This window comes from Apteryx mantelli, chromosome 19, assembly GCF_036417845.1.
Source record: "Apteryx mantelli isolate bAptMan1 chromosome 19, bAptMan1.hap1, whole genome shotgun sequence".
Taxonomy (NCBI): Eukaryota; Metazoa; Chordata; class Aves; order Apterygiformes; family Apterygidae; genus Apteryx; species Apteryx mantelli.
This window is the reverse complement of record NC_089996.1, coordinates 16,011,012-16,034,528: the sequence shown is the minus strand read 5'-3', so window position 1 is coordinate 16,034,528 and position 23,517 is coordinate 16,011,012. Positions and strand designations below refer to the sequence as shown.

Here is a 23,517-nt window from a genome sequence, read left to right as displayed (position 1 = left end):
TAACTAAATTTGTCCTTTCTCACCTATCTTGCTCAGGGCTTTTCTTTTCTGTAAGCAAGACGGTCTGTGCATGGTCGTGGCTGCCCAGCTCTGGAGCTGCTGGAAACAGGTCCCCGAGCCGGGGTCCGGGTTCGAAATACGCAGTTTGGGGGATGGATGGATGGACGGATGGACGGGTGGTGAGATGGGCTCTGCATCCCCCTCGGCCGGTCGGGTGCGGAGCTGCGTGTGTGAGCCCCAAGGATGGCTCCGGAGCTCCCGGCACTGCTCGGAGGAGGCAGAAACGGAACCGGCGGATATAGTTTAAAAAAAAAAGAAAAAAATTGTAATTCCCCTCCAGTTTGTTATCTGCGCTAGGATTTCCATGACGTGTGGATCAATCTCGTACGCAAAATGTGCTTGCGATTTAAAGCTTCTCACAAAGGGGAGAGGGCTAGCGTTTTTGCACGAAGCTATAAACGTTAATTGGCAGGTATTATTGGGAATTTTTATAGGTGGGCCCTAATCCCAGCCCTGCTTTTAGACCACCCAGGTTCTATGTGTGTTTAATTTTTTGAAAAATATTTTAACAACCTTTATAAGGTTCTGTGTCTCCCTCCAGCTCTAGCCCTACCCAAGATCAATGCAGCCACATCGTTAAATTACACTTCATTTATGGGTGTGACTGTATTAATACGTAGCCTTGATTAAAAATTTAAATTTGGGTGGGCATTTCTGCAGCCCTGCGCTGTTTGAAATAGAGCTAGCAAGGTCTCACGTGAGGGTCTTCCTAGGGCATAATCCCAAAGTAAATGTTTTTGCCCTTTGTCTACGTGGAAGAAGGGGCCCTGGCAGGATCATATGCAGAAATGATTTTAGTCCTTTCGGCTGTATTTAGCGAAAATGGAGAGGACCTGGGCGCAGGGTAGGCACAGTTGTCGTTCCCGCTGACGCTCCCAGGGGAGGTTTCAGGAGATGCAGCTGATCGTTACCCCTGTCGGAGAGACGCCAGCGGTGATTTACCGTCGTCCCTTTGCCCATCCCGAGCGGAGCGGTCGCTGCCGACGGGCGACGTTCGTGCGCCGGGCGAGCCTGGAGGCTCTGCCCGGATTAGAGACGTGTCCTCCGATGCTCTACAGCTCGTCCTGAGCTGACGCATGGGCACGTTTGGTTGTTGGCAGGGATAAGATGTCAAATCCAATCAATCTAGTCTAATCCATGAGACACTTACGAGGAACTGCCATGTAATCGTTCCCAAAGATCAAGACGAGCCATGCTGCAGCCTGCCAGGCGGCGAGAAGAAACTCGGCGCAGCCAAGCCTGTTTAATCTGGGCGATCTTGTAACTCCAGCAACGTTTGGTTAAAACATTCAGCTAATTTGATACGGGCAGATCACTGGCGCAGAGGAGCCGTCGTCGTGGTGAGCCATCAGCAAAGAGCTGGTGGCTTGAATCAGCAGAATATTTGAGCTCAAAACTCAGAGGTGATGCCCTCAAAAGTAGGTGTGCCTCGAAGCGTTTTGGAGGGTTGAGGATTGAGCTGGGCTGAAATTTAGAAGCTGTGTATGCTGAAAGCACGCAGAATGCATGAAAAGGAGGCAGGATTCAGTGCTTGCTCAATGCACCGTTTTCAGTGCAGCGGTCTGCAGGTTCCTCGCGCGTCTTTGCAGCTTTCGGGGTTCGTGTTGTGCGAGCTGCGGGCGTGTGGCCCATGCCACCGCTGTGCCGGCTGCAGCACGGGCGTCCACGCACGCGTGGTCTGCCGGTGCCAAAGCCGTTTAGTCATTCTGGATACCGTCTGCCTGGTTCTCCGTCTGTGGTTTGGTAATCTGGCCCTTTTCTCGTTGCACGGAGCAAAGTATTAAAACCACAAGAGGCGGCGGGAGCAGAAGCCAGCGTCGGTGTAAAGGCTCAGGTGTCCTCGCGAGGGGCGTCCCGCCGAGGGTGGCACGCGGCTGAGCCTGGTTTCGTGCAGTCACTCAGCCACGTCTCTTGAGAACGGCTCGTTCGCTTTGAAAACAGCGTTTGGGGGGGGTTTACGCATTTATTTTTTTAGCCCCGAGCGAGCTTTCACCCTGCCCACGTTAGGGCAACTTCTGCAACGTTCAGCACGAGCTCTTCAAAACGCCTGCTGGTGGGGTGAGCAAAGTTCGAGGAGGAAGAGGCCGGTTCATCTCCTCCTCCCGCGCTGCTCCCAGCCCCGGTGGCTAATTACGGTTCGTCGGCGCCCGGATGGGATTTCCAGAGCGGCCCCCGCAGCCCGTGCTGCCGAGAGCGCGGGCGGAAAGCACCCGGCCGGCTGCCGGGAGCCCGCGCACTGCTGCCAGGGCGCCTGCAGGAATAGCCGGGTCCTGCCTGGCTCCTCTCCTTGGGCACAGGTTTTACCCCAGTAAACGCAGCGATAGATCTAACGAAGAATGCCTTTTGGGATGCAGTTTGAGCCCGGCTTGGTTTTTTAGCGTGTTTTCTGCAGCAAGGTATTTTCTTGCAGCGGTGTTGACAGAGCTGTCAGGTTTCAAGCGAGCTGTTTGCCAGCAGGGGATTTCAGCGGTTGAATCACTGTGACTGTTGCCGCTGGTAGCGTGCCGAGTTACACCCGTCCTCGCGGGGCAGGGGACGGGCCCGGCGAGCGACGTGCGTCCCGTGAAAGACGGCAGCGCCCTGCGTATTAGCTGGTAATGTCAAATAGCAAATTAGAGAAGAATACGAGGTACTTGTAAACCTCTTAAAAACTGAAAGTGTGATCGTTGTAATAGCAGAATAAATTTACCACCATATATTTCCCTGCTTTGAACGCATGTGTCATCATTACATTTAGATATGAAATCACCGCTGGGGTGAAAAAAGGCGGCACAGGTTGCACACAGCAACGCTGCAGTGAAATTGGGAGAGAGAAGTGATATTTCTATTCGTTTACGGGTATCTTTTTAAGTTTGCATTGGAACATAACGCTGCGACCGGGAACTTGTCCGCGGTGCAGGCTGAGCGCGCTCCCGTTTCTCCGTACGTGCCGCGCGGTCGAACAGGACGGCGAGCGGGGCTGCGTCTGGCTCGCATCTCTCCCGGGGGCGGTTTTGCAGCCGGGGAACCCCCTTCCCAGTCCAGGCTCCTGCTCCTCTTCCCAGCGCTGCCCCGGGGTAGCCGGAGCTGGGAGGAGTTGGCTGGTACCGGCTGGCTGCCACGTGGACCCGTCTGGCTTTGCAAGCGCCCTTATCTAGAAGCTGGAGAAAGCGTCAAGTCGCCCCGGCCGCTTCCTGCTGAGCAGCTGAGGCCGAAACACGGCGAAGGAGAGGGAAGAGGCGGAATGCGCGGAGCCGGCGCGACGCGCCTTCGTGCCTCGCGCGGAGGGGAGAGGTGAACTTCTGCCCTGCGCGGGAGCGTGACTCATAAATCAAACAGTTATATAAATAACAGGGCAGATAAGAATGAAGATTTAAAAAACCCAGAGGAATAAATAGCCGCTGCACAATGGGACCCCTCGGCACGGTGCGGCCGTAGATACGAGCCTGCCGTAGCGAAGCAATTGCCATCCATCAGCCACCGCCAAGGGCAGCTGCTTTCACGGAGGGTTTGAACTTGGTCTTACTGGTTGCCCCTCGCGCCGGAGCACACCTGGCCAAGGGGGCGGCCGCCTGCGGGCTCGGTGCGCGCGAGACCCACGGAGCTGCCCGGTGCCGTGTCCCTCGCTTGCAGGGCATGGAAGTAATGCACCCTCGGGCTGCTGCCACCGAGAGATTCCTCCTCCTCGCGTGCCGGTCATGCGAGGGTTGGAGGAGCTGCCTGGCTCTCTGCAACGTGCCCAGCTCTGAAGGAGAACAGCTTCTGGCTTGCTGAGTTGACTTAGCAGTTTTTAGGGTTTGTGCAGAGGAGCTTGGCATTTCCCTAATCCTTCCCTGGGCAGGGCGCAAGGTCACCTACCACCACTGCTGCTGCCTGAGTTGTCCCTGTGCTCTCCCCACCTCCTGCTCAGCTGCCTTGGACTTCTCGGGAAAACAGTCAAGACAAGGGGGATGCAGAGGCTTCCTAACACCGTGGTTGAGCAGGAGAGCTGCGGTAAGGCTTGTTCTCTCCTAGCGTTGCAGTCTTAAGCTTGAAGAAAGGAGAAAGGGAGAGAGGAAGTTATGGAGTTGGAGGGAACAGCGCCATCAGCTTCTGTCCTAGGAGACTTCTGCCATGGAGGGAGTCTGCTATGGTAAAAATGCAAAGGAAGAGACTCAGCTGGCACAGATAAGATGACTTTCCTCTTCAGGGACTCCATATACGACCCTTGCTGGCAGGTAATGAAAGGAACGTGAGCACCGTCAGCACCTGAGCCCTGGAGGACCCTTCTTGAGCCCCCGGCCACCGTCGTGCCCATGGGCAAGGTGCTGTTTGCAGGCAGGCAGGGAGGAGCTGGCATCGTCGCTCGCGAGAACCTACTGCCTCCCTCCGCCTCACCGCCGGAGCGCTTTCCTCCGCCGATTAAGCTCTCACCATAACGATCAGCGGTTCGTTCTGGGATGGGGTTGGGATGGCCGGCCCTCCTGGATGGGGGAGCTGAGCTTTGTAGTGGATTTCGGTGGACGTGGGATTGCGGAGGGAGGCAGGAGAGGGCCTTCGCGTTCGTGTGAGTCTAGCAGACATCTGTACTGTGCCCAGGACCCAGGGCCGACCAAAACAGTAGTGGGTTGGGGAAAAAAGATCCTGCGAGGGCTCGGGCCTCCTTGAGTCTCGCGGAGTTGTCTGCCGCGCTCGTTCACCTGCAAGTTCGTTTTGCCTGCAAACGGTGGGGATTTGTTTTGTGGAAGCCGAAGAATTTCTAGTTCTTCAGCTAAAGTTCACGTCCTGGTTGCAGCAGGCAGGGGAGAGAGCAGGTTTTATGACTTTGAACTTAGCTTATGTGCCTTTGGGATAAATTAAGGGTAAAATTTCCTAAAATTGTAAATGTTTACTGCGTATAGATCCAGAGCGGTGTATATTTAACACTGGCAAAGGGCCAGACAAGCAGATGTGACACAGACCACGTGGCAAGCTATTTAGAGCCCAAATACCTGAATTTTAAGAGGGAGGGAAGGAGCAAGAAGAGGTATGAAAGTGGCTAGTGAGGAGCAGCCCTGGGGAAGGTCCCAGTCCCAGGAGAGCAGGGCTTTGTTTCCCCTGCTGCTTTTGAGGTATGTACGGACAAGTCCAACCACTTCAACTGAGCGTTTGCCCTTGTTGTGCCCTCCAAGCAGAGGGCATGTCTCATGCAACGTGTTTGCCGGGAGGCGGATGTGACCGGTGGGCCATCCTGGTAGGTGCCACCGTGGGAACGCTCCCTGGTGGAGCTGCTGGAGGGGCTGGTGTGACCCAGCCAGGAGCAAAGCTCTGGAAGAGACCCGGGAAAGCTTCCCAGCTCCCGGGAGCCCCTGGCAGAGCTGTGCAAGCAGGAGGCTACGCAGCCTCCCCAAAACGTGCCTGCTCGATCTTGCGCTTTTTGTGGTTCTAGTTTGAGACGGTTGTGTTGTCCATGTAACTGCCCCGTCCTTTCCCGCCTCCCGAAAACTATATCGCTTCCTCTGGCTAGTTGTGCCCCAAATCATTTCCCGTCCTTTCTCCCCTTCCTCTGCTTCCTTTCATGTTACTGTCTGACTTTTGGGGCCCTTGGAAAGCACCTTGGTCGTCGCACAGCCGGGGTGGAGGCTCTCTGCTCTCCGTCTCCCAATGAAAACAGCGTGCGTATTTTTTTTTCTGATTTCATTCAGATACAATTTCCAATCTGTCCGTACATCTGCAGAGCTAAGTCCGGCACTGTCTAGCGGATACTCTGGCTGTATTAGCGGAGTTATTCCCTCCCCAGTGGGGCGGGTGGCCGTGGGCTCCCCAGCCCTGGGGACCGAGACTGCGCGATGCAACGCAGCTGCTGGGGTCGCTGCGCCGGGACCAGTTCCCACCTGGCTGTGCAGCCCGTGTGCCTCCGTCACCTCCGACTGCTTCATTCCCCGCAGGTAACGGGACTCCTGGCTGCGCTCAAGAGGGAGAGGCATGGCAAGCTTTCATCCACTGGGTTTTTTTTTTAGTAATTTCGACGGTTTGAGATGGGAGATACGGTATTATCAGAAAGAATAAATCAGGGGGAATAAAATCCTCCTGCCTGTTTTTGCAAATTTGGCCTTTAACATTAGGGTGCTTAAAAAAAAACAACAGCAGTGCAATCACCGGGAGGCCGGTGGCCCGTGCACGGGGTCGGGGCGCTCGCTCCCGGTGCACGCAGGCGCTGCAGCCCGAAGGCCGTCGGGTGCTGTGCGCTCCGCTTCCCGGTTTCCCCGTGGCGCCCTCCCCGGCTCCCGCCGCCGCCGCCTTGCGTGAGAGCCTGCGATGCGGCCCCGGACAGGCCTGGCGTGCGAAGGCAGCTGCCTCGAACAGGTAGGGCAGGTATGGGGAAACGCTCAGGGCCCTGGCTTAGCGCAGGGCTCCTTCCCACCTGCGCGCCCTGATCAAACACCTCGGCAGCCGCCGCGGTGGGGAGCCGTGATGTAATCCCGGGAACCCAAAACAATCGGCCCTTTCATGGCGGGACGATAACAATCAAAACAGTATGTAAGGGCCTGCCATGCAAGAATACACATGCACATTATACACCGTGGGGAACTGAAAGCCGCGCTGAAAAGGGGCTTGTTAAGAATATGTAGCCTGCTTTCATAATCAGTTTGTAAAAGAATAGGCCCTTGAAAACAAGGGTTTAGGCTTATAGAAGGCTTTCTGTGCCTTGACCTTGCAAATATGCAGAGATGCCAACTTTTTTTTGAAAGTGAACTCGGAGTCTCCCAGCGTGGTGCCATACCAATTGGCAGGCGAGGGCCGCGGGGTGGAGGGTCCAGCCCTGGGTATGTTCCCCCCGAGGACACGGATTGTTTTCCTCTCTCCGCAAGGAGCTATTCCTCAGTGGAGTGCAGCCAGGCTGCCGTGATTTTACCTTTTCTCCCTTAAAAATACAGCCCTGTGCTCCGCTGCACAAGGGGATCACCCACGGTGCAAGCCCAGACCCCGTCTGTCCCATGGGAACCGGCGGTGTTAGCTCCCTGAAGAGCTCAAGTGTAGATGGGACTCGCCGTAAGGCTTCCTCCCATCTGTGGCATTTTTGTTCTCAGATGGTGAAGAAGGTTGTGGAAGAAGTCCCTGTAATCATCCCCACTTTATGGATGGGGAAACTGAGGCACAGAGCTGGGAAAGGTAAAATTTCCAAAGCATGTTGGCTCCTTAGTCCTTGACACTTGCGAGGACACCTGAGCCCTTTGTGCCCAAGTCCTGTAGACACCTGCGCGATTTTCCCCAAGTAGCCAGCGGTGGCCGAGCTCGTGAAGGGGCACGTGTATCCCGAGACGGTGTCTCGTTTCGCTAGGCTGCTCTTTCGTATTGCCGCTATTTGGATCAACGCGTGTTGTGTGTGTGTTGGCGGTGAGCTGCAGGTCATCTTCCCCATCTGCAACGTGTCTTTTAGATGGACACGTGTGACCTCCCAGGCAGGGCGGGATCTGCTTCTAACACCCACGGTATCCGTTTCTCCCCACCTTCCTCACTTGAGAGCCCCTGGCGTGCAACACATTGCATTTGGATTATTGTCGCTCGGCTACGTTAACTCCTCTTCCCGCCGTCTGCTCCTCGCGCCCCGTTGCCCGGTGGTCACCCGAGAGACAGCTCCCGTGGTCAGGCTGCTCCGGCGCCTCTCCGCGCGCCCGGTTTACAGTGCGTTTCTTTGCAGGAGGGAGAAGCCTTCCAAGAATCCCCACCTATTTCCGTAATAAGGAAGCCTTTGTTTCCCTCGTGCACAATGCAGCTTTATTTGATTCTGTTGCTTTCTTACCGACTGCATTCCAGGCAGCTTGACACGGGAGCTGGGGAGAAGGTGCGAGGTGTGCGCGGACGGATCGGCGGCGAAGGGGGAGAGGAACGCGTCCCGAGTTGGTTTTATTCACAGTTTGGGCATCGGAGTTAAACCTTTGCCTTGTGACCCAGCAGAAACACCGCCTGGTCCTGGGCGAGCAGAGGGGGCCGCTCGCAGCGAGCGGAGGTGCCCTGGGTGCTGTGAACCGAGGCAAGGCGAATAGGAAGGCTTGCGTGTTCCTGGCCTCCGTGTTGTCGAGGAGTTGTTCCCACCCCGGTGAAACCGGTGTCTGCGGGCAATGCTCAGCAGGCTCTAACATCCCCGGAGCATCTGGGGAGGGGGGCAGAGCGGGGGCGGTAGGAAGCATCGAAGGAACCTGGGGTGGCCGGAGCAGATGAGCAACCTGCTTTGGCTAAGCAGAAGAGCTGGAGGGACACGGAGCGACCGGGGGCCGGGAGATAACGTGGGCACGTCCTCCGGCTGCAGCCGAGCCCGGAAGGTCCTTTCTCGCCCCGAGGATGCGGGGTCAGCGCGCGGCGCGGGCGAGGGGGGGCGAGCGGCCGCTCTCCGCACAGACCCCTCTATTCACGCCGCCCGCTCCCGCCCCGTTAATTTGTTGTGGTCGGGGCGAGTAAGAGCTGCTTTGTGCGGAGGCGAGGGAAGGAGGGAAAAAAAAAAAAACCCGCGCGCAGACAGCGGCTCCAGTGTTTTCTAAAAGGGATGTTTTTCCCCCTCCGCGCTCGCTCTCTTTCCCTTGAATAATGTTTTTGATTGTAGCAGCCCGTCCCGGTTAGGGAAACCCGCGGCCGCTCCCCCCTTCCCTCCCCTCTTCTGTAAACCGTGGTAGAAGTTTAAACAACCCGGAGAGGTTTTTCTCACCAGTCTTATTTTACTAATGGGAAACAAGTGTTTCGAGCGGCAAAGGGAGCTTTCGGCTGCTGGCAGCAGAATCCCTGACTTTGCAGCGCGGCTTTGGGGTGCCTCCAGGTGCCGCGGCCGGAGCAGGTCGGAGCCCCGGCTGCCGCGGAGCAGCCTCGGCCCCCCGGCACAAGCAGCTTGTAGCGTCCCAAAGCGGGGACAGGCCCCAGCCAGCTCCCACGCCGTGGGCGCCGGAGAACCCGCAAAAGACTAAACGCTCCAACCACGGAAAAAAGTTTCCGTTAGCTCTTCCGGGCTCACGCAGCCGGGGGCGACGGCTCTGCGGAACGCTAGCCCTGTTCGCCCGGGCGCCTGCAGCATCTTTGCTCCTCGAGGAGGAAGGAGGAAAGCCCCCATGCCAACATCCCGTTTCCCACCGAAAACCAGAGCCCAACGCTGCTCTGCAGCGGCGGGCGTCAGTGCCAGCAGCGATGCGCAGGGCTGCCGCGGGCCGAGGTGTCTCGCGGGGGCGAGGCGGGCGCTGCCGGAGCGCCCGGCCGCTGCGCGCTCCCGTGCCGGCGTGGGCGCGACGGCAGGGTACCGCCGCAGGAGCGGGGGCAACGCTCTTCACCCCGCCCGTCCGTGAGCATCAAACCCGGCCATCCAACATGGGGAAATGAGCAAATCCCACAGGGGAGCGAAGGGACCGTTTCGGAAACACGGCCAAGTGCCGGTCCATGTGTAGATAACGGTGTGGATGGGAATGAGCCACGGTTTTGGGAGAGCGCCTCGAGGCTGCGGCGCATCGCACGCACCCTCCCGCCGTAAGCGCAGGAAGCTGCGTTTCCACGAAGCTGATGTTTGGTGCCGGGAGAGTTGCCCAGCGCGTGCGGCGCGTTGCGATACCCCCGGAGCAGAGCAGACGCCTGCTGCTCCGTCACTCTTTCATCGCCGGGTTCGCGAAGGCGGCGGGGCCGACGTCGGTGTGTGCCGACGGGCTCGGCGCCTCCTCGGCTCTCGGCGCTGCTCTCCGGGGTCGGCGTTCCCGTTCGCTGCCTTCATGGAGCTGTTTGTGCATCGGACAAGCTCCTGCACGGAGGGTGCTGCACCGGAGGGGCTCCTGGGTGAGACAGCGCGAGGGTGCAGGGTGCTGGGAGAAGGCGGCTGTATCTGCTGCCGGCAAGCAGCTGCCACGTGTAACGGACCCGAGTCCAAGGGAGATGAAAAGCGAGGAGAAATCTCCCCTAACTGCCCTCGAACCCCCCTCCAAACCTTTCCTGTCCCCTCTTGGGTTTTAAACTCTGACCGAGCCATGTTTGCTGCCGCTGGGGACACGGTGCCTTAACTGGAGCCGGGAGAGTTTGCCCTGCCTCCCTGTATAGCCCTCGTTATCGGGCTTTTTATCTTCCGTGCCTGAAGGAATGGTCTTCATAATGGTCTTATATTGCTTTACTGATGGGCGGATTAGCTCCCGCGTCTCTTCCTAGGAATAACAGCAGTTGCTTGTGTCTCTGGTCTGGCTGCTCGGAGGTGCAGGTCCTCTGTCCTCATCCCGCACTCGGAGTTTCCAAATCCTCCTGCCTAGATGAAAGGCTGCGGTTGAAAATCGGAGACCAAGAAGCAAAACCACAGTTGCTTTCCTTGCTTAGAGCCCGGGCCTGGGGGCTGGACGCGGGGGCTGGCAGCGCGCTGCTCCGGGTGCCGGGCTCCGGGGCTCCGGGGCTTCGCGGTGCTGCTGGCAGCCTGCCCCGTGCAGCCGCCCACTCCCGGCTGGGTCCCCAACTCCGAAGGGCTTTCGAGGCAGCACTGAGGTCCAGGCACCTGCTGCAATGAACAGGTGGAGAAACCGGAGTTATTCCCAGCCCAGGGACGGGGGGAGCAGAAGAGGGGCATGAATTACCCCTCTTCCATGCAGGTCGTTGTCCCCCCCCCCCCCCCAACAAGTATTTGCAAATCTCGGAATGGCCACAGATTAGTACAAGGAAAGAGGCTGTGTGTTTGCAGATGGACGTGTGTTAAAACAGGCTCTGAGCTCAGGTTGCTCCCGGAAACCTCTTGTTTTTCTGGCTTTGGGAGCTGCTGTCCCCTCTGAGTGATCTTGGGTTTGGAAGACCAAGTGCTGTCTTTCCGTTGGATGTAAGGAGGAAAAAAAGAGAGAAAGAGAGCAAAAGCCTGTGGCTAAAATGTGCCAATGACCCCCGTGGCTGTGAGCTTCATCCAGGGGGTGGTAAGAGCCAGACAGGGCAGGTTACCGGCACGGCGAGGGACCTACATCCTCGCTGCACCTGGAGCTTCTCTGGCAAAACCCCTCGTGGAGGAGGAACCTGCCCCCCAGGCCAGGCTCCCGGGATGCTATAACGCCCGGGAAACCTTGGGTTTAAGATGCCTCCCCGGGCCTTCCTAGACAAGTCTCTTCTCTTTCCTTCTGCTTCTCTGTTGCTCCCGGGGCTGGTGCTAGAGCTGATTAAATGAGGTAAAGTTCTTTGAAGGTGAAGCTTGCTGTGTACGTGTTAAATATTAGCACAAGTAGTCCCCAGGGCTAGATGCGCTTACATTAAAAAGACATATCTTTAATAACGTCTTTCTCTTTCCAGCTCCCCAGCAGCCTATCCTTGCCTGTCCTTTCCACCTAATATATTTTTATATATATATGTTTGTTTGTATTTGGGCAGGAACTTGGCGATCGGAATTGGCATCCAGAATTTCCCAGAAGGGCTTGCCGTGAGCCTGCCTCTGCGCGGCGCCGGGTTTTCGACGTGGCGAGCGTTCTGGTGAGCAAAGCTCCTCTGCGGCTCCGTGCAGCGGCAATAACAGCTGCCCCGGGCAGTCGTCTCCCCCCGGCCCCGCGCGGGCTGAGCGAGGCGCAAATCCCGCTCCTCGGTAAAGGTGGGTAGCAGCCCTCGACGACGGGGCTGACGCTCAAAGAGAAAAGCAGTGGTGAGAAAGCGGGGCTGTCCCGGGGGCTGCTGCCTCTCCCGGGAGCCGGCTCCAACCCGGAGCGCCGCCGGCTCCGTGTCCCCGAGCCTGCCCGGGGTGGGGGGAACCCTCCGACGCAACCCGGAGCATGTTAGTGATCCTTGCGGTTCACCCCGGCCCCGTTTTGTTGGCGGTTTAGCGCCTGCGGTTAGCTCCCAGATCCTGCACTAAAAAGGTTTTTTTTTTTTTAATTTTGTTTTATTTTTTCTTTCACTTCACTCTGGGCTCGATTTCAAACCCACTTTTTTTTTTTTTTTTGCTTTTCCCTGAGGTGAAAAAGCCAAGGGCATGAACTCTGCGAGCGCGGGGCCGCGTTCCTGCCCGTGCACGTGTGCTCAGCCCCGTGATGGATGGGAGGGCAGGGGGGGACAGCTTGGAGACTTCTCCCTCCAAAGCCGTGTTTTCTTTTCCTCCCACCCACCACCTCCAGCTCCCTAGCACAGCCGCTGCTGCGACTTGCACCAGGGTTGCTGCTGCCGGGAAGGCAGTTCCCATGGCCCGGAGAGCTCCGCTCGTTAAAACGGACCCAGAAGGAAAGAAAACACGAGGGGAAAGCAGAATTTCGTCCTGTCAGTCATCCGTTCGAGGCTGTGGCCAGATGTCCTCTTTTGGACTGAGCTGTCCTGGTTGGAAATACGTCCTCCCCGATCCATCCCTGCTCGCAGGCTGGAGTTCCCCAATTCCCGCAGAGCTGTTGGGGGAAAGACCAGCCCTTAATTCCCTTCCTGGAAAAATCAGCTAGGTTAGGTCGAATCACCTTCATCGCCTGTTTAGAATAGCAGTGCCGCAGCGCACAACCTCTTCCTCTCCCCCCGTGGGTTACCCGCCCGTTTGGGGCGTTTGCCGCGTTTGCACCCAGCACGCGCCTTTGGCCCGTTGCTGCAGGGCTGCAGCGAAGGATGGGCACCAGGGCCTGCAGCCGGGTCCATGGAGGGACCGGCCCCGGCAGGGAGGGGGGTTTCTCCGTGCCGGGGAGGAAGACGGAGGCGGCCAAGCCAGCTCCCAGCCGGCAGCCCATCCGAGCTGCGGGAGGGCTTTGCTGCCCCTCTTGCGGGGTTCCCAGCGGCTTTTAGTCTCGTGTTTTTTGCAGGTATGGGCAGCTGAGCGGCATGGTGGAGCCTTTAGCTGGCATCTTCGGTGCCTTTGCTGTGGTGGTGGCAGAGCCTCTTCTCCCCTACGCCTTGGGCTTTGCTGCCGGAGCGATGGTCTACGTGGTCATGGATGATATCATCCCCGAGGCACAAACCAGGTGAGAACCCCTCAGTGACCAGCACTAAATACCGTTAAATACATGGGGAAATACAGAGGACTTTGGAAGAGCCCTTACCTTGCCTGGATGAGAAAAAAGCAGTGCATTTTTCATCCTAAAAGAACATCCCAGCTCCTAGGAGCTCATGGCCTCTCCTTTTCTCCTTGCAGTGGCAATGGGAAGCTGGCTTCCTGGACCTCAATATTAGGATTTGTGGTGATGATGTCCCTGGACGTTGGCCTCGGGTAATGGCAGGTCACCGCTCCCCAGGAGAAGACTTCAGAGCAATTTGTGTGGCGACACTTGGAACTGGACATACTTTATCCTCTAGACTTTTTTGTATATATTTTTTGATCTGGTTTGGTGTTGATTACCTATAATTTTATATAACTTCCCCCCATAACATAATGTTGATGGTTTTCAAAGCACAAGTATGGGTGGCTCCTTGCAGGTCCTGGTTTCCTTTTGCCACCAGATTTTCATTTTTTTCTCAACAGGGCTGTTGGTAAGAAGCATTGACTGGGCTGCAGGTTACAGTTTACTTTCCCTTCAGCTCTGGGGTTGTTTCTCTAGGCCAGGTCGCTCTTGGTTTTGATCATCTTTGTTCTGTAGAAGATTAGAAATTCACTGTCAAGTGTTTACGCTGCTCTGTGGTTAAGTACCAAGGCATTTGAATGGGGTAAACTCCTTAAAGAGTCTCAATTTCCACACTTGATTTTGAAGGCAGGTGGAAGGATTAGTCCTAAGGTAACATGGACAGTGCTTTGTGGAGTAGCAGGTCTAATAAATCCTGCTGGTCCTTGGGAATTTTTTAGGGTACTAGTTGTTTTGATGGATGCAAATAGTCCAAACAAATAAAAAATGAATTTTGTTGGTATCTCTGCAAGAGGGAAACGTCTTTTTTCCTGAAACGTCTCTCCCAAGTGGGGCTTTGTTGCAATGCAGTGTGGCTTGTCCAATACCTAGAGGTTTTCTCCTTTAAAGAAAAGGGAGAGAAGAATATGTCTGTTGTGTAGCATGCAATCTGTGAAAAGGCAAGGTGTGGTTATCCACGTTGTTGATAATGTGCTATGTGGTTGTCGTACGGCAGGATTCATTTCCACGTGGGCCAGTGACTGTGTTTCTAATGTTACTGAGCAACAGCTATTTTATGGCTGCTACTTTAAATAGTTAATAACTCTCTGCTTTACTGAAGATCTCCATGAAGTGTTAATGTGGGCTTTCCCCAGAGGTCACCCTGTTAGCACTGGGTCTCTGCGATGGCCTTTGAAGAGCTCGGAGCTCCATCAGACTTGACCGAGAACCCGAGTGGGACAGCAGCTCTCCTTTCACTTAGCAGGATTAGGGTGAAATGATTTATCAGGATGAATTAATTATCCAACCTAAAGAGCCAGAAAAATGCGCCGTATGTATCTGCCTCTTCACCCCTCTTCTTCTCAAGCGTCTTTGGCCTACAGGCCATTGCTAGGCTTGCTGCGGGGTCAGGAGCAAGCCCTGCTCAGCTCCTCGGCGCCCTGCACTGTGCAGAGGTCTCCATCACCCTCCAGGGAAGAGCAAAAGGCAGGAGTTGGCGTAATGAGGTGAAACGCACCTCGCGCTTGGCTGAGGGCGCTTCTGTCTTCGGTAAAAGGGGGTTAACTAGCCTCTTCAGGAGGAACAGTTGCTAACTGGATTGCCTGGCTGATGCTTGACTTGCTCGATCCCTCCACAGTCGTGACTGCAACAGGTTGTTCTCGGGGGACTGGGGCTGCATGCGTGGGAGGTTGTGAACCGTCTTTAGGTCCTGCTAGGGAGGTTGCAGGAGGGCAGCCCAAGGGAACCGGCTTGGCTGAACTACGTCAAAGCCATGGGGTTTTGTTTGGTTCATTTTTTGGTTGGATTTCATTTGTAGTTCATCTGTATGGCAATCTGGATGATACGAAACTACTGTTTGCTGATGGATTTGACCTTTTAACTGTGATTGGTTTCAATAAATGGGAAATTCAGAGTTTGTACTGCTTTGTTTTAATACAGTGAATCCGTGCCTTTTCTTCTCTCTCCATTCTGTTCCCTTTCTTTTCTCCAACTTAATTGCTTTTGGCTTGCCAAAGGTCTTGCCTCTCAACTGGAAAGGTAGTCTGCTTAAAAAAAAGAAGAAAAAAAAAAAAAAGCCAAAGAAACCCAGCTCTGCACTACCTCACCCAGGCACACTGTGAGCGTGTTGTAGTGTTCACCGGAATTCTTGTAGCAAACCAGCTCGCTCCCCCAGGTCCAACTCCTGACACTAGTAAATGCCTGATGACTCAGGAAGAAACACCTCAGCAAATCCCTCAGGAAAACAGCAGCCCACGGTTTGGCCTGCGCTGACTTGAGGGTACGTGTGCATCCGCCACGCACACGCGCACGTATGTGTGTGCACGCACGCACGCGCACGTAGAGGTGCTGCCTCTGCTTCCCCTGGAGCCGGCCCCGACTGAGGCTGCTGCATCCCGCAGCATCGGCCTCGACTCCAAAGCTGGGGGGAGGCGCGGGGATGAAGGTCGCGGCGATGTGCAACGCTGAGCGTTGCAGTCCCAGAAGCCGGGGATGGAAATGGGAGGGCAACGTCCCCTCTTCCCCCGGGAGGTCCCTCCAGCAGCATGGATTAGCTCGGGGCATCCGATCTCGCCCTTCCCCGGGAACCTCGGGGCGAGACCAACTCAGGTCTCTGGAGCCCATTTGGAGAATGCGTTGCCCCGACAGCTCCGCCACGAGGACGTGCGTCCCATCGGAGGACCCGCGTCCCATCGCAGCCCCTGCCGTTGCGCCCGGCGCGTGGGGGCGAGCTGGGGCTAGGGGCTTCCAGCAGGAAAAGCGAGGCGCGTCGGGACTTCTAAAAACAGCAGGTGAGCGCCGTCGCCGCTGCGGGAGAACGGGGAGCGACGTGCCCAAGGTCACGCGTGGCAGCGGGAGGAGAACAACGGCCCTTTGTCCACGGCCGCGGCTCCGCGCGGGTGAACCCTGCCCGCGCCCGGCACCTTCCCCCCGCGACCCCCGGCCAAGCCGCGGGTGAGACCCCCCGTCGCTGTTCGTTTCGTTCGGTGCCGCTCCGAGTGTCCGCAGAGCTTTTAGCTCTCCGTTTCCAATCAAAAGCCTTCACGTGAAACTTGAAAGCCTTGGGGGTGTCCACAGGTCAGGATTTCTAGCAGACTGTTTGTAAGTAATGTTTTCTTGTTTGATTTCTGGCGTGTGGTGTAAGTTGGTACAAAAAACACATTATTCATTTAAAGGCAACCTTGTAATCAGATTGCTGGGAGATAATATCGCATAATGCATTTAATCCTGCTTAGATGTAGCCAGCTGAGATAATTATGTACATTGGACCTGTAAGAAGTGAGCGGGGAGGGCAGGAGGGTGATGCAGAAAACACATATGAAAATCCTTCTTTTCTGTTTGTACCCTGGGGGTGAATGGAATTATATATCTATTTCTTGCTGTGATTGAAAGGCTGGCTGAGGGCCAGGCCTGAAATTATATGGGGAAACAATAGCTGTCAATTAAAAGGTGGAGTTCTGAGCAAATGCAATATAAACATAGAGCCAAGCTACGCAAAATGGAGAAGTGCTTGACTTGTCGCTTGGGGCTGCAGCCAGGAGAAACCAGCTCTTGGGTAGACTGAGCTGGAGCGAAAAGAGGGGGAAATTGTCCTGTCCTGGGAGCCCGAGGCTGGGTCTGGGCAGGCCGGGGTGCGCTCGGCCCCCAAAACTCAAGACAGCCTTGCCTGGGCGGTGCGTGTGCCTGCAGCCCGGTGCGGCCGGGGCTCGAGGCTGGCTTGGGAGTTGAGCCCAGCAGTGTGACCTTCCCCATCGCAGGCAGTGGTGCTCTGGGAGATAAAGTCATGGCCCTTGCCCCGCAAGAGGAGAGTTTGCAGTTCACCTGCTAATGAGGAGCACAGAGATGGGGTTTTTTGGAAGATTTGGAAACCACTTATAAAGGTTTTTATTACGTCTCATCAACTTCTCCAGGCAGCCTCTACGTTCTCGCTTGCTTGAGATCGGTTCTGGTGTTGGCAAAATCCGTGTTTGACTGGAGATGGGGAAGAGGCATGATCAGCAGCCTTCGTTGCTTGAAAAATACTGATTTTAAGATGTTGAGGATCGCAGCCCCACAGCGCGTGTAACGTCTTGTACAGCGTGCACACCAGCTCCCTGTAACGCGTGCTGACTCCAGAAGAGCTTGGCTCAGAAATGCTGCCTCCCGCTCAGGATCGCATGGAAGCACACGAGGCCAAATGCTGCAGGGCGGCAGAGCCCTCCTGCGTGCCAAAGATTGCTTTGAGGTGCACGTGCAGTCGCGGGGCTGCAGAGACACGCACGTGTGTGCAGCTCCGTGCCGGCTCCGGCGGTGCGAGGTTGCTCCCGGGCCGTGCAATTACGCCCTTGCAGGCGTCTCTGCAGGAACGAAGCCAATGCTGCCTGCCTAAGGACTGCACCTGACTTGCTCGAGTATTGAACCTTCATGATACGCTAAATCGAAGGGTTTTTTCTTTCTGTGGGTCCTGCAGGGTGCAGGCAGGACACACAGGGCGAGCGCTTCCGTGGGATGCTGCAGCTATTGGCCGTTTCCCGGCTCCAACAGGACTTTAGTTTTTTTGCCTGAAGACAGAGATGAGTATTTATAGGCTTTTAAAACTAACCGTGGTGCCTAAGCAAAGAGCGTAGGTGCCCCTTCTCTCAGCGGGAAGAGCCCGGGCAAGCCAGAAGGCCGCTTCGGGGTGGATGCATTGCACCGGCCGGCTCTCCCGCGGGCTTTCCTCCCCGTTAAGCGTATAATTAATCCCCATCCGCCGTGGCCCCGTTCAGCCGTGCCGTTGCCATCGCTCGCGTTCGAGGCAGCCGTCAGCATCTGCCACCTCGGTGCGCAGACAGGTCACGGCAGATTTGCACCAACGCTGAGGCTCAAGCGTCTTTCTGCTCTCCCTGCTCGCGCCCCGAGCGTGCTCGCGAGCTCTCCGGCGCGTTCGGCACCTTTGAGGCAGCCCCCGAGGAAACCGCTGCTGAAGTCGCCGAGACTGCTGCAGGGAAATGTTCCCTGCCAGCTGCACTTTCTTCTCCAGGTTTTTAACCAGTAAGAGAAGAAACCAGTTAGAGAATTAATCATAAGTCAGTATTAAACTGTAGTATCAACATTGGTGATTTCTCCCCCACTGCTATTCCAGTACAGCCTCACACATCCCAAAACTTTAGATTGTTGGGTTTTATCTTAAAACAGTAATAACTTTTTGCATTTGCGGGAGGAAAACTTAAAATGTGACTCCTCTACATCCAAAAACCTCAAAACCCCCAAAGTAAAGAAAAAGTTCTTTTCTAAATAGTGTGTGTATGTGCTCTTGCCATTGGGTTTAAAAATAACCCCAAACCTCATGTAGGTTTGTGGCCTGCTTTTTGCTTTTTTTGTATATGCTTTTGGGTTTTCCGAACCATTATTATTACCGGGGTTTCCCGGTAATGCGAGTACATAACCGGTAAGGATCCGGCGCATGAGTGCAAAGCTCAGCGTGCAGCTCCGTGCGCGGGTTTACCGCCGGGTTGGGTCGCTGGAGAGGGGATTATTTGGGGCAAGGTGTGTGTAGTGCAAGGCCGCCGTTTCACGCGCTCAGGGATGTGCCCAGGCCAATCCGCCTTGGACAGCGGAGGCGATCTGGGGGTCTGGTGGCAATTCGTCCTGCAGCAGTGCGAAGCGCTGGCCCGTTGCTTTTGCTTGAATTCGGTCTGGTTGATCCTTCCCTCGATCCAAGGGCTGGACGAGGCCTGAGAGAGGGTCGACTTTCTCGCCTGAGCCGGATCCATATCATCTGCAGGCAACGACGGCGATGTCCAAGGCTGGTATTGGGTTTCTCCTCCAGGATGTGTGTGCTGTTCTCCCCTTCCCAGTGCTGCAGCGCAAGGAGAAAGCGTCGCCCCTCTGCTCCTGGGAAATCCATCTCTGCTCCGGGAAATCCATCTCTGCTCTGGGAAATCCACCTCTGCTCCGGGAAATCCACCTCTGCTCCGGGAAATCCATCTCTGCTCCTGGAAATCCATCTCTGCTCCTGGAAATCCGTCTCTGCTCTTGGGAAATCCACCTCTGCTCCTGGAAATCCACCTCTGCTCCTGGAAATCCACCTCTGCTCCCAGGAAATCCACCTACCTTGGTCCAATGTCCACGCCGTTCCCATGGGGTGCCACAGTGGCACGCGATGGGCAGCGAGCTCGGCGCTGCAGCGGGACTGGTGCTCCGCAAACCGCTTGGATCGTGCCTGGCTTTTCCATGCAAGGTAGCTCAGACGCCGGCACGTGCCCTCTCCCCGCTCCGCCGGCCTCCGGGGCATCTGCTGCCCGGCCAGGGAGCGTGAGACGGGGGCAGCGGTGGTGGCAGCCGTGCAAGCCGAGGCCGGGACGTGCCGGTGAGACACGGCTCCCGCCGCTCCTCGCTGCGTCAGGGCGCAGGAATGCTGCTGCCGGGGCCCGGCGCGCAGCGGCACGGGGGCACCGGGGCGGGCGGGCGCCCGGCACTCGTCGGGGCGCCGGCGAAGGCGAAGGCGGCGGTGGTTTCTAGGCAGCGGGTGGGGACAGAAAACCCCAAGCGAGGCCTTTGCACGCAACCGAACAATAATCCCATTATTAGGGCCCAAGCCGTGAAACCAAACACGGCGCAGAAATTACTCGGGCTTGCAAGATGCGTGCCCAGGGTAGAGCGCAGCACCTGAGTCATTGCTTGTAAAGGAGTAGGTTTCGCCTCCCTCCCCTCCCCTTAGGACAGAAACAATTCCGACCTTCAAACAAAACGACTCCTATTCTTTGTGCGCGCTCTGTTGTACTTGGCAGCCGGGCTGCAATTAAAAGCGAGACTCTCTCTGCTGTGTGCACGCACGCAGGCTCCCGTCTCCTCGCTCGGGAGCGATCGGACGGGACAGCCCGTCTTCCTGCTCCGAGCTGTCGCTTGGCACTCTCGAAGTACATGTGTTTGGCCTTGCACCTTTGAAAAGATGGACCTTAAAAAAGTCACTGTTTCAGCCGGCCGGTAGAAAGGCGGGTGACGGTATGGAAACGCTCCAGTCCGGCATCTTCAGAACGACGTTTTCCATTTGGTTTTGTCATGTACTGTGCGAGATGTGAAAAGCCAAAATTGAAGTAAAATGAAATGCTTCCAAGGATGTCTCTGTTGCGAATTCGTCAATCCGGAGGGTTGCTCCAAGTGGGAAAGGAGACCGCTGCGGAGCGGGGAATCTGCCTATTGCCCGGCTCCATCGGTGTGTCTTAACACCTCAGCTTCTGTTTCAAGGTTTCGCTGCGCAGCGGGCAGGCATCCGCGGAGGCAGGGGGAGAGAATATTCCTTAGGCTCTTAGTATGTCCTTAGCTGAGATTTCTGGGATTTGTTTGTGCTCTACAGTCCTACAAGGGGGTTCTTGAGAACAGGAAACAGAGCCTGAAGGTTTATTTTAATATAATCTTACAAAGCACTGATGATAACTAAAAAGCTTTTGTGTCCAGAGCGGTTTGCACGCCGGAGTTGCCTAAATCGCTCTTGCTGTTGCGTTCTCGTGTTCCTACATGACCAAGGGGAGCATTGCGGAGCCCGGCACACACTTCTCCCCATCCCGCCTCGTGCAATCCTGCTGCTGTGCCCGGGGCAGAAAGCAAAACCACCGCTCCAGAAACCGTATGAAAATATTAGGGAAGAGAACGGCCTGGATCTGCTTTCCTTTTACGGCAAAAAGAATTTCCCTGCCATAAAATTAACATCAAGAGCCCGGGGAAGATCAGGTCGTAAAGAAAAGCGCGTGCTGTGGAGCAGCGGAGGGAGGGTGCTGCTACGGGTCGTGGCCGCGGGTGCTGCGCCGGCTGGCGGCGATGCACCAGGGCTTCTCCAGCGGCCGAGACCCGCTGTTCCCACCAGCTCTGCTCAGCCTTGCCCCGACCTGCGCTTTCGCAGCGGGGCTGAGACGCTCCTAAGACGGGACTTAAAAAAGAGGGCAAAGGAGCATTTCCCTGGCCGCTTCCTCCCTTCCTTTTCGCTAACTAACTTGTGCTGGAGCTGCTCTGCCCCGTCGTGCACCGACGGGCTCCGCTGGCCTCCGAGCGGCGCACGGAGAAACCCCCGGGCTGTTTGCAGGTCCTTCGCCCCGCAGCAGCCTCCACACGAAGCCGGTGCTCTGCCCTCGCGGGGGGTCAGAAGCCCCCTGCGCTAAAAATCGTCTCCTTGCAGGTTTTCCCCAAGCCCTTCCTTGCCCTCCTCTTCCGGGCGCTGGCTGGAGGCGCCGCGGTGCGAAGCCTTGCTGAGCCCGGCGGGAGGCATCCAGACGAGGAGGGGCCCGAGGGCTCCCGAGCCATTAAACCAATTAAGCTCTTTAGCGCAAGGAGGCCCCGGTGCCTGGGTGTGAAAGCCCCCGGCGCCTCCGCGAGCGGGTGGAGAGGCCGCGAGGAGGGTTTCTCCCCGTCCCTCTCCCTCTTTTCGGGGGCTGACGGGCTTGCGGGTGCCCCCGGCGCTGGTCTGAGCGGACCTTGGCTCTGAACCCGCGGAGAGGTTTGGAAAAACGCTGCCTCCGATAGCGCTCCTCAACCCCAGGCGCTGCAGAGCCTCCGAAGAGGGCGGTGGGTAATGGGGCTCCTTCCCGCGGGGGCATCTCTTTCCCTGCTGCTGTTTCAGCTGGGCGAGCAGGGTCCGACCCCGCACCGAAACCCCGCCACGGGAGGTGAGGACCTTCCGCAGCTCCCGGCGGCCGTGGAGGCGATCCCGGCAGCCGCGGGGCTGCGTGCGTTCGGTGGCTTTGCCGTCTCTGCTGTCGCCTTCCCCACTGCAATACGCTGCTTGGGAGGATGCCGGAGCCGGGCACCGGCGAACGCAGCCCAGGAAGAGCAACGAAGGCAGCTTTCCAAGGAAAGATGCAAAATTCCCGAGCTTCTCTTCTTCTCTGGAAGAAGAGATGAGCCGCATCCTGCTTTCAGTTGCCTCTTTCACCCTGTCGCAGGCTGGGAACTGCTGGAAAAAGACGCGAGGCCCAGGATGGGCCGAGGATGGAGAGTTTCCCATCCCACAGCACTGACACAACCGGCCCAACTCAGGTCCTTTGCTGACAGTTTCTGCGAGAGCCAAGGGCTGCAAACCCAGCCAAGAAAACCGCGGAGCTGCCGCTTCCTCGCTGCCGTGAGCTGGGTGCGTCGCATGGGCTGGATACCTGCGGCTGTGGGAAAACCCCTTCTTCCGCGGGCAGCGCGGGAGCCTCCGGTTTATTTGCAGGGAAGCAGGGCCGGGGGCGCCGGGCAGTCGGTCCCGGATGCCCTGTGCCGGCGGCAGGTGACGGTGCTTCCGCCCCGGCTCTGCTGCAGGGCTGGTGTCTCCGACGCCTGCACCGTGGGCCGCTTCGAGCGTCTCTCCCCGGTCGCCTCCCCTCCTCAGCGCGGGTTAGTTTCACGGGAGCTCTCCTGCGCGCGGTGCCTTGCGCTGCTCTTGGCGTCTTCGTCTCGCCCGTCTCCTGCCCTGGCTCCCACCGGGGGAATTCGGCTCGCGCCACTGCGGAAGCGGGGGATCGCGGATCTGCCTGGTTCTCTCATCCCCATACCATGATTTTCAATTGGGGATAAACCCTGAAAAGTCACCCTGCGCCAGCGGGAGCTGCCATCAATCTCCTTGGGCCGTCAACCTTTCCGCTCCCTTCTAACTGTCATTAATATTTGGTCAGTGCTTCCTGACTCAAGAGCTCCGAAAACATCAGCAAGCAACAACGTCTCCCGCAGCAAAGCTGCGAGCCGGGCAGGGGGACCGGCCCTTGCAGAGCCAAACCGCTGCCTACGGAAATCCCGCAGGCCTGCCGGAGCAGCCGGCGGCGCTCCTCGGCCGAGCGCCCTCAGTGTTCCCGCGGGCTCGTGCGGCAGCGCGGGGCTGCCGGATCGCTGAAGACTGAAGGAACCTAAGCGAAAGGCAGCAAAGTCCCCTTGACAGAGCAGGGCAGGGGCTGCGTGTTTGCAGACGGTCGCAGCTCGTGCGTGCAGCGAGCCGGGGGCACGGCGAGGTCCCCGGCTGGGGCAGGGCGCCTTTAATGCGGGAGGAAGTGAGCCGGCCGCTCAGCCGGAGCAGCCTGGAAAACGCTGGTGAGAATTCAGAAAAGGGCTGAGGTTCCTCCTCGGGTGGGGGTGGTTTCTCTGGCTCGCTTTTTTTCCCTCCCCCTCTCCTTGAAGCTCTCAGAAACAAGTGCTGTTTTATTGCAGATAATTTACCAGCTGCACAAAGGCTGCCTTGTACCGCTCAGCTCCAGATGTTTAGCATTTCACAAAAAGCTAATCAGAAGGTACCTGTTCCACTGGAGCAGCCGCCGAGCTGCCGGGCGGGGGAGCGAGCTGCCTCGCAGCCTTTCCCCTTCGCCTCCCGCGCGGCTGCCGTCGGCTCCCGGCCCTCCCGAGAGCGGATCGTGTCTGCCGCGGCGGCGGCGGCGGCTCTGCAGCGCTGCCAGCCCCGCGCTTCTCGGGGCGCAGCGGCGAGGAGGAAAGGCAGCTCTGCCTGAGACCGGCTTGGCAGAAGCGGCCACCGAGCCGGACCTTTTTGCAGGGTCCCCTTAGCTGCCGCGGGACAAACTGCTCACAGCTGCCGCCAGCCTGGTTGTGTCCGGAGGGTGCC

At 57.2% G+C, this 23,517-nt stretch overlaps 1 protein-coding gene across 2 annotated transcripts in view; it reads left to right on the top strand.

Moving 5' to 3' along the window:
• The window catches only part of SLC39A11 (solute carrier family 39 member 11), a 127,500-nt gene extending 112,601 nt beyond the window's left edge, over positions 1–14,899 (top strand). For both annotated transcript variants that reach the window (XM_067308429.1, XM_067308428.1), the window contains exons 8-10: positions 11,353–11,451; positions 12,747–12,905; positions 13,076–14,899. In XM_067308429.1, coding sequence (XP_067164530.1) covers positions 11,353–11,451; positions 12,747–12,905; positions 13,076–13,154 — 337 coding nt within the window. In that variant the 3' untranslated portion in view covers positions 13,155–14,899. The remainder of the gene's footprint in view (positions 1–11,352; positions 11,452–12,746; positions 12,906–13,075) is intronic.
• Positions 14,900–23,517: the final 8,618 nt, after the last annotated feature.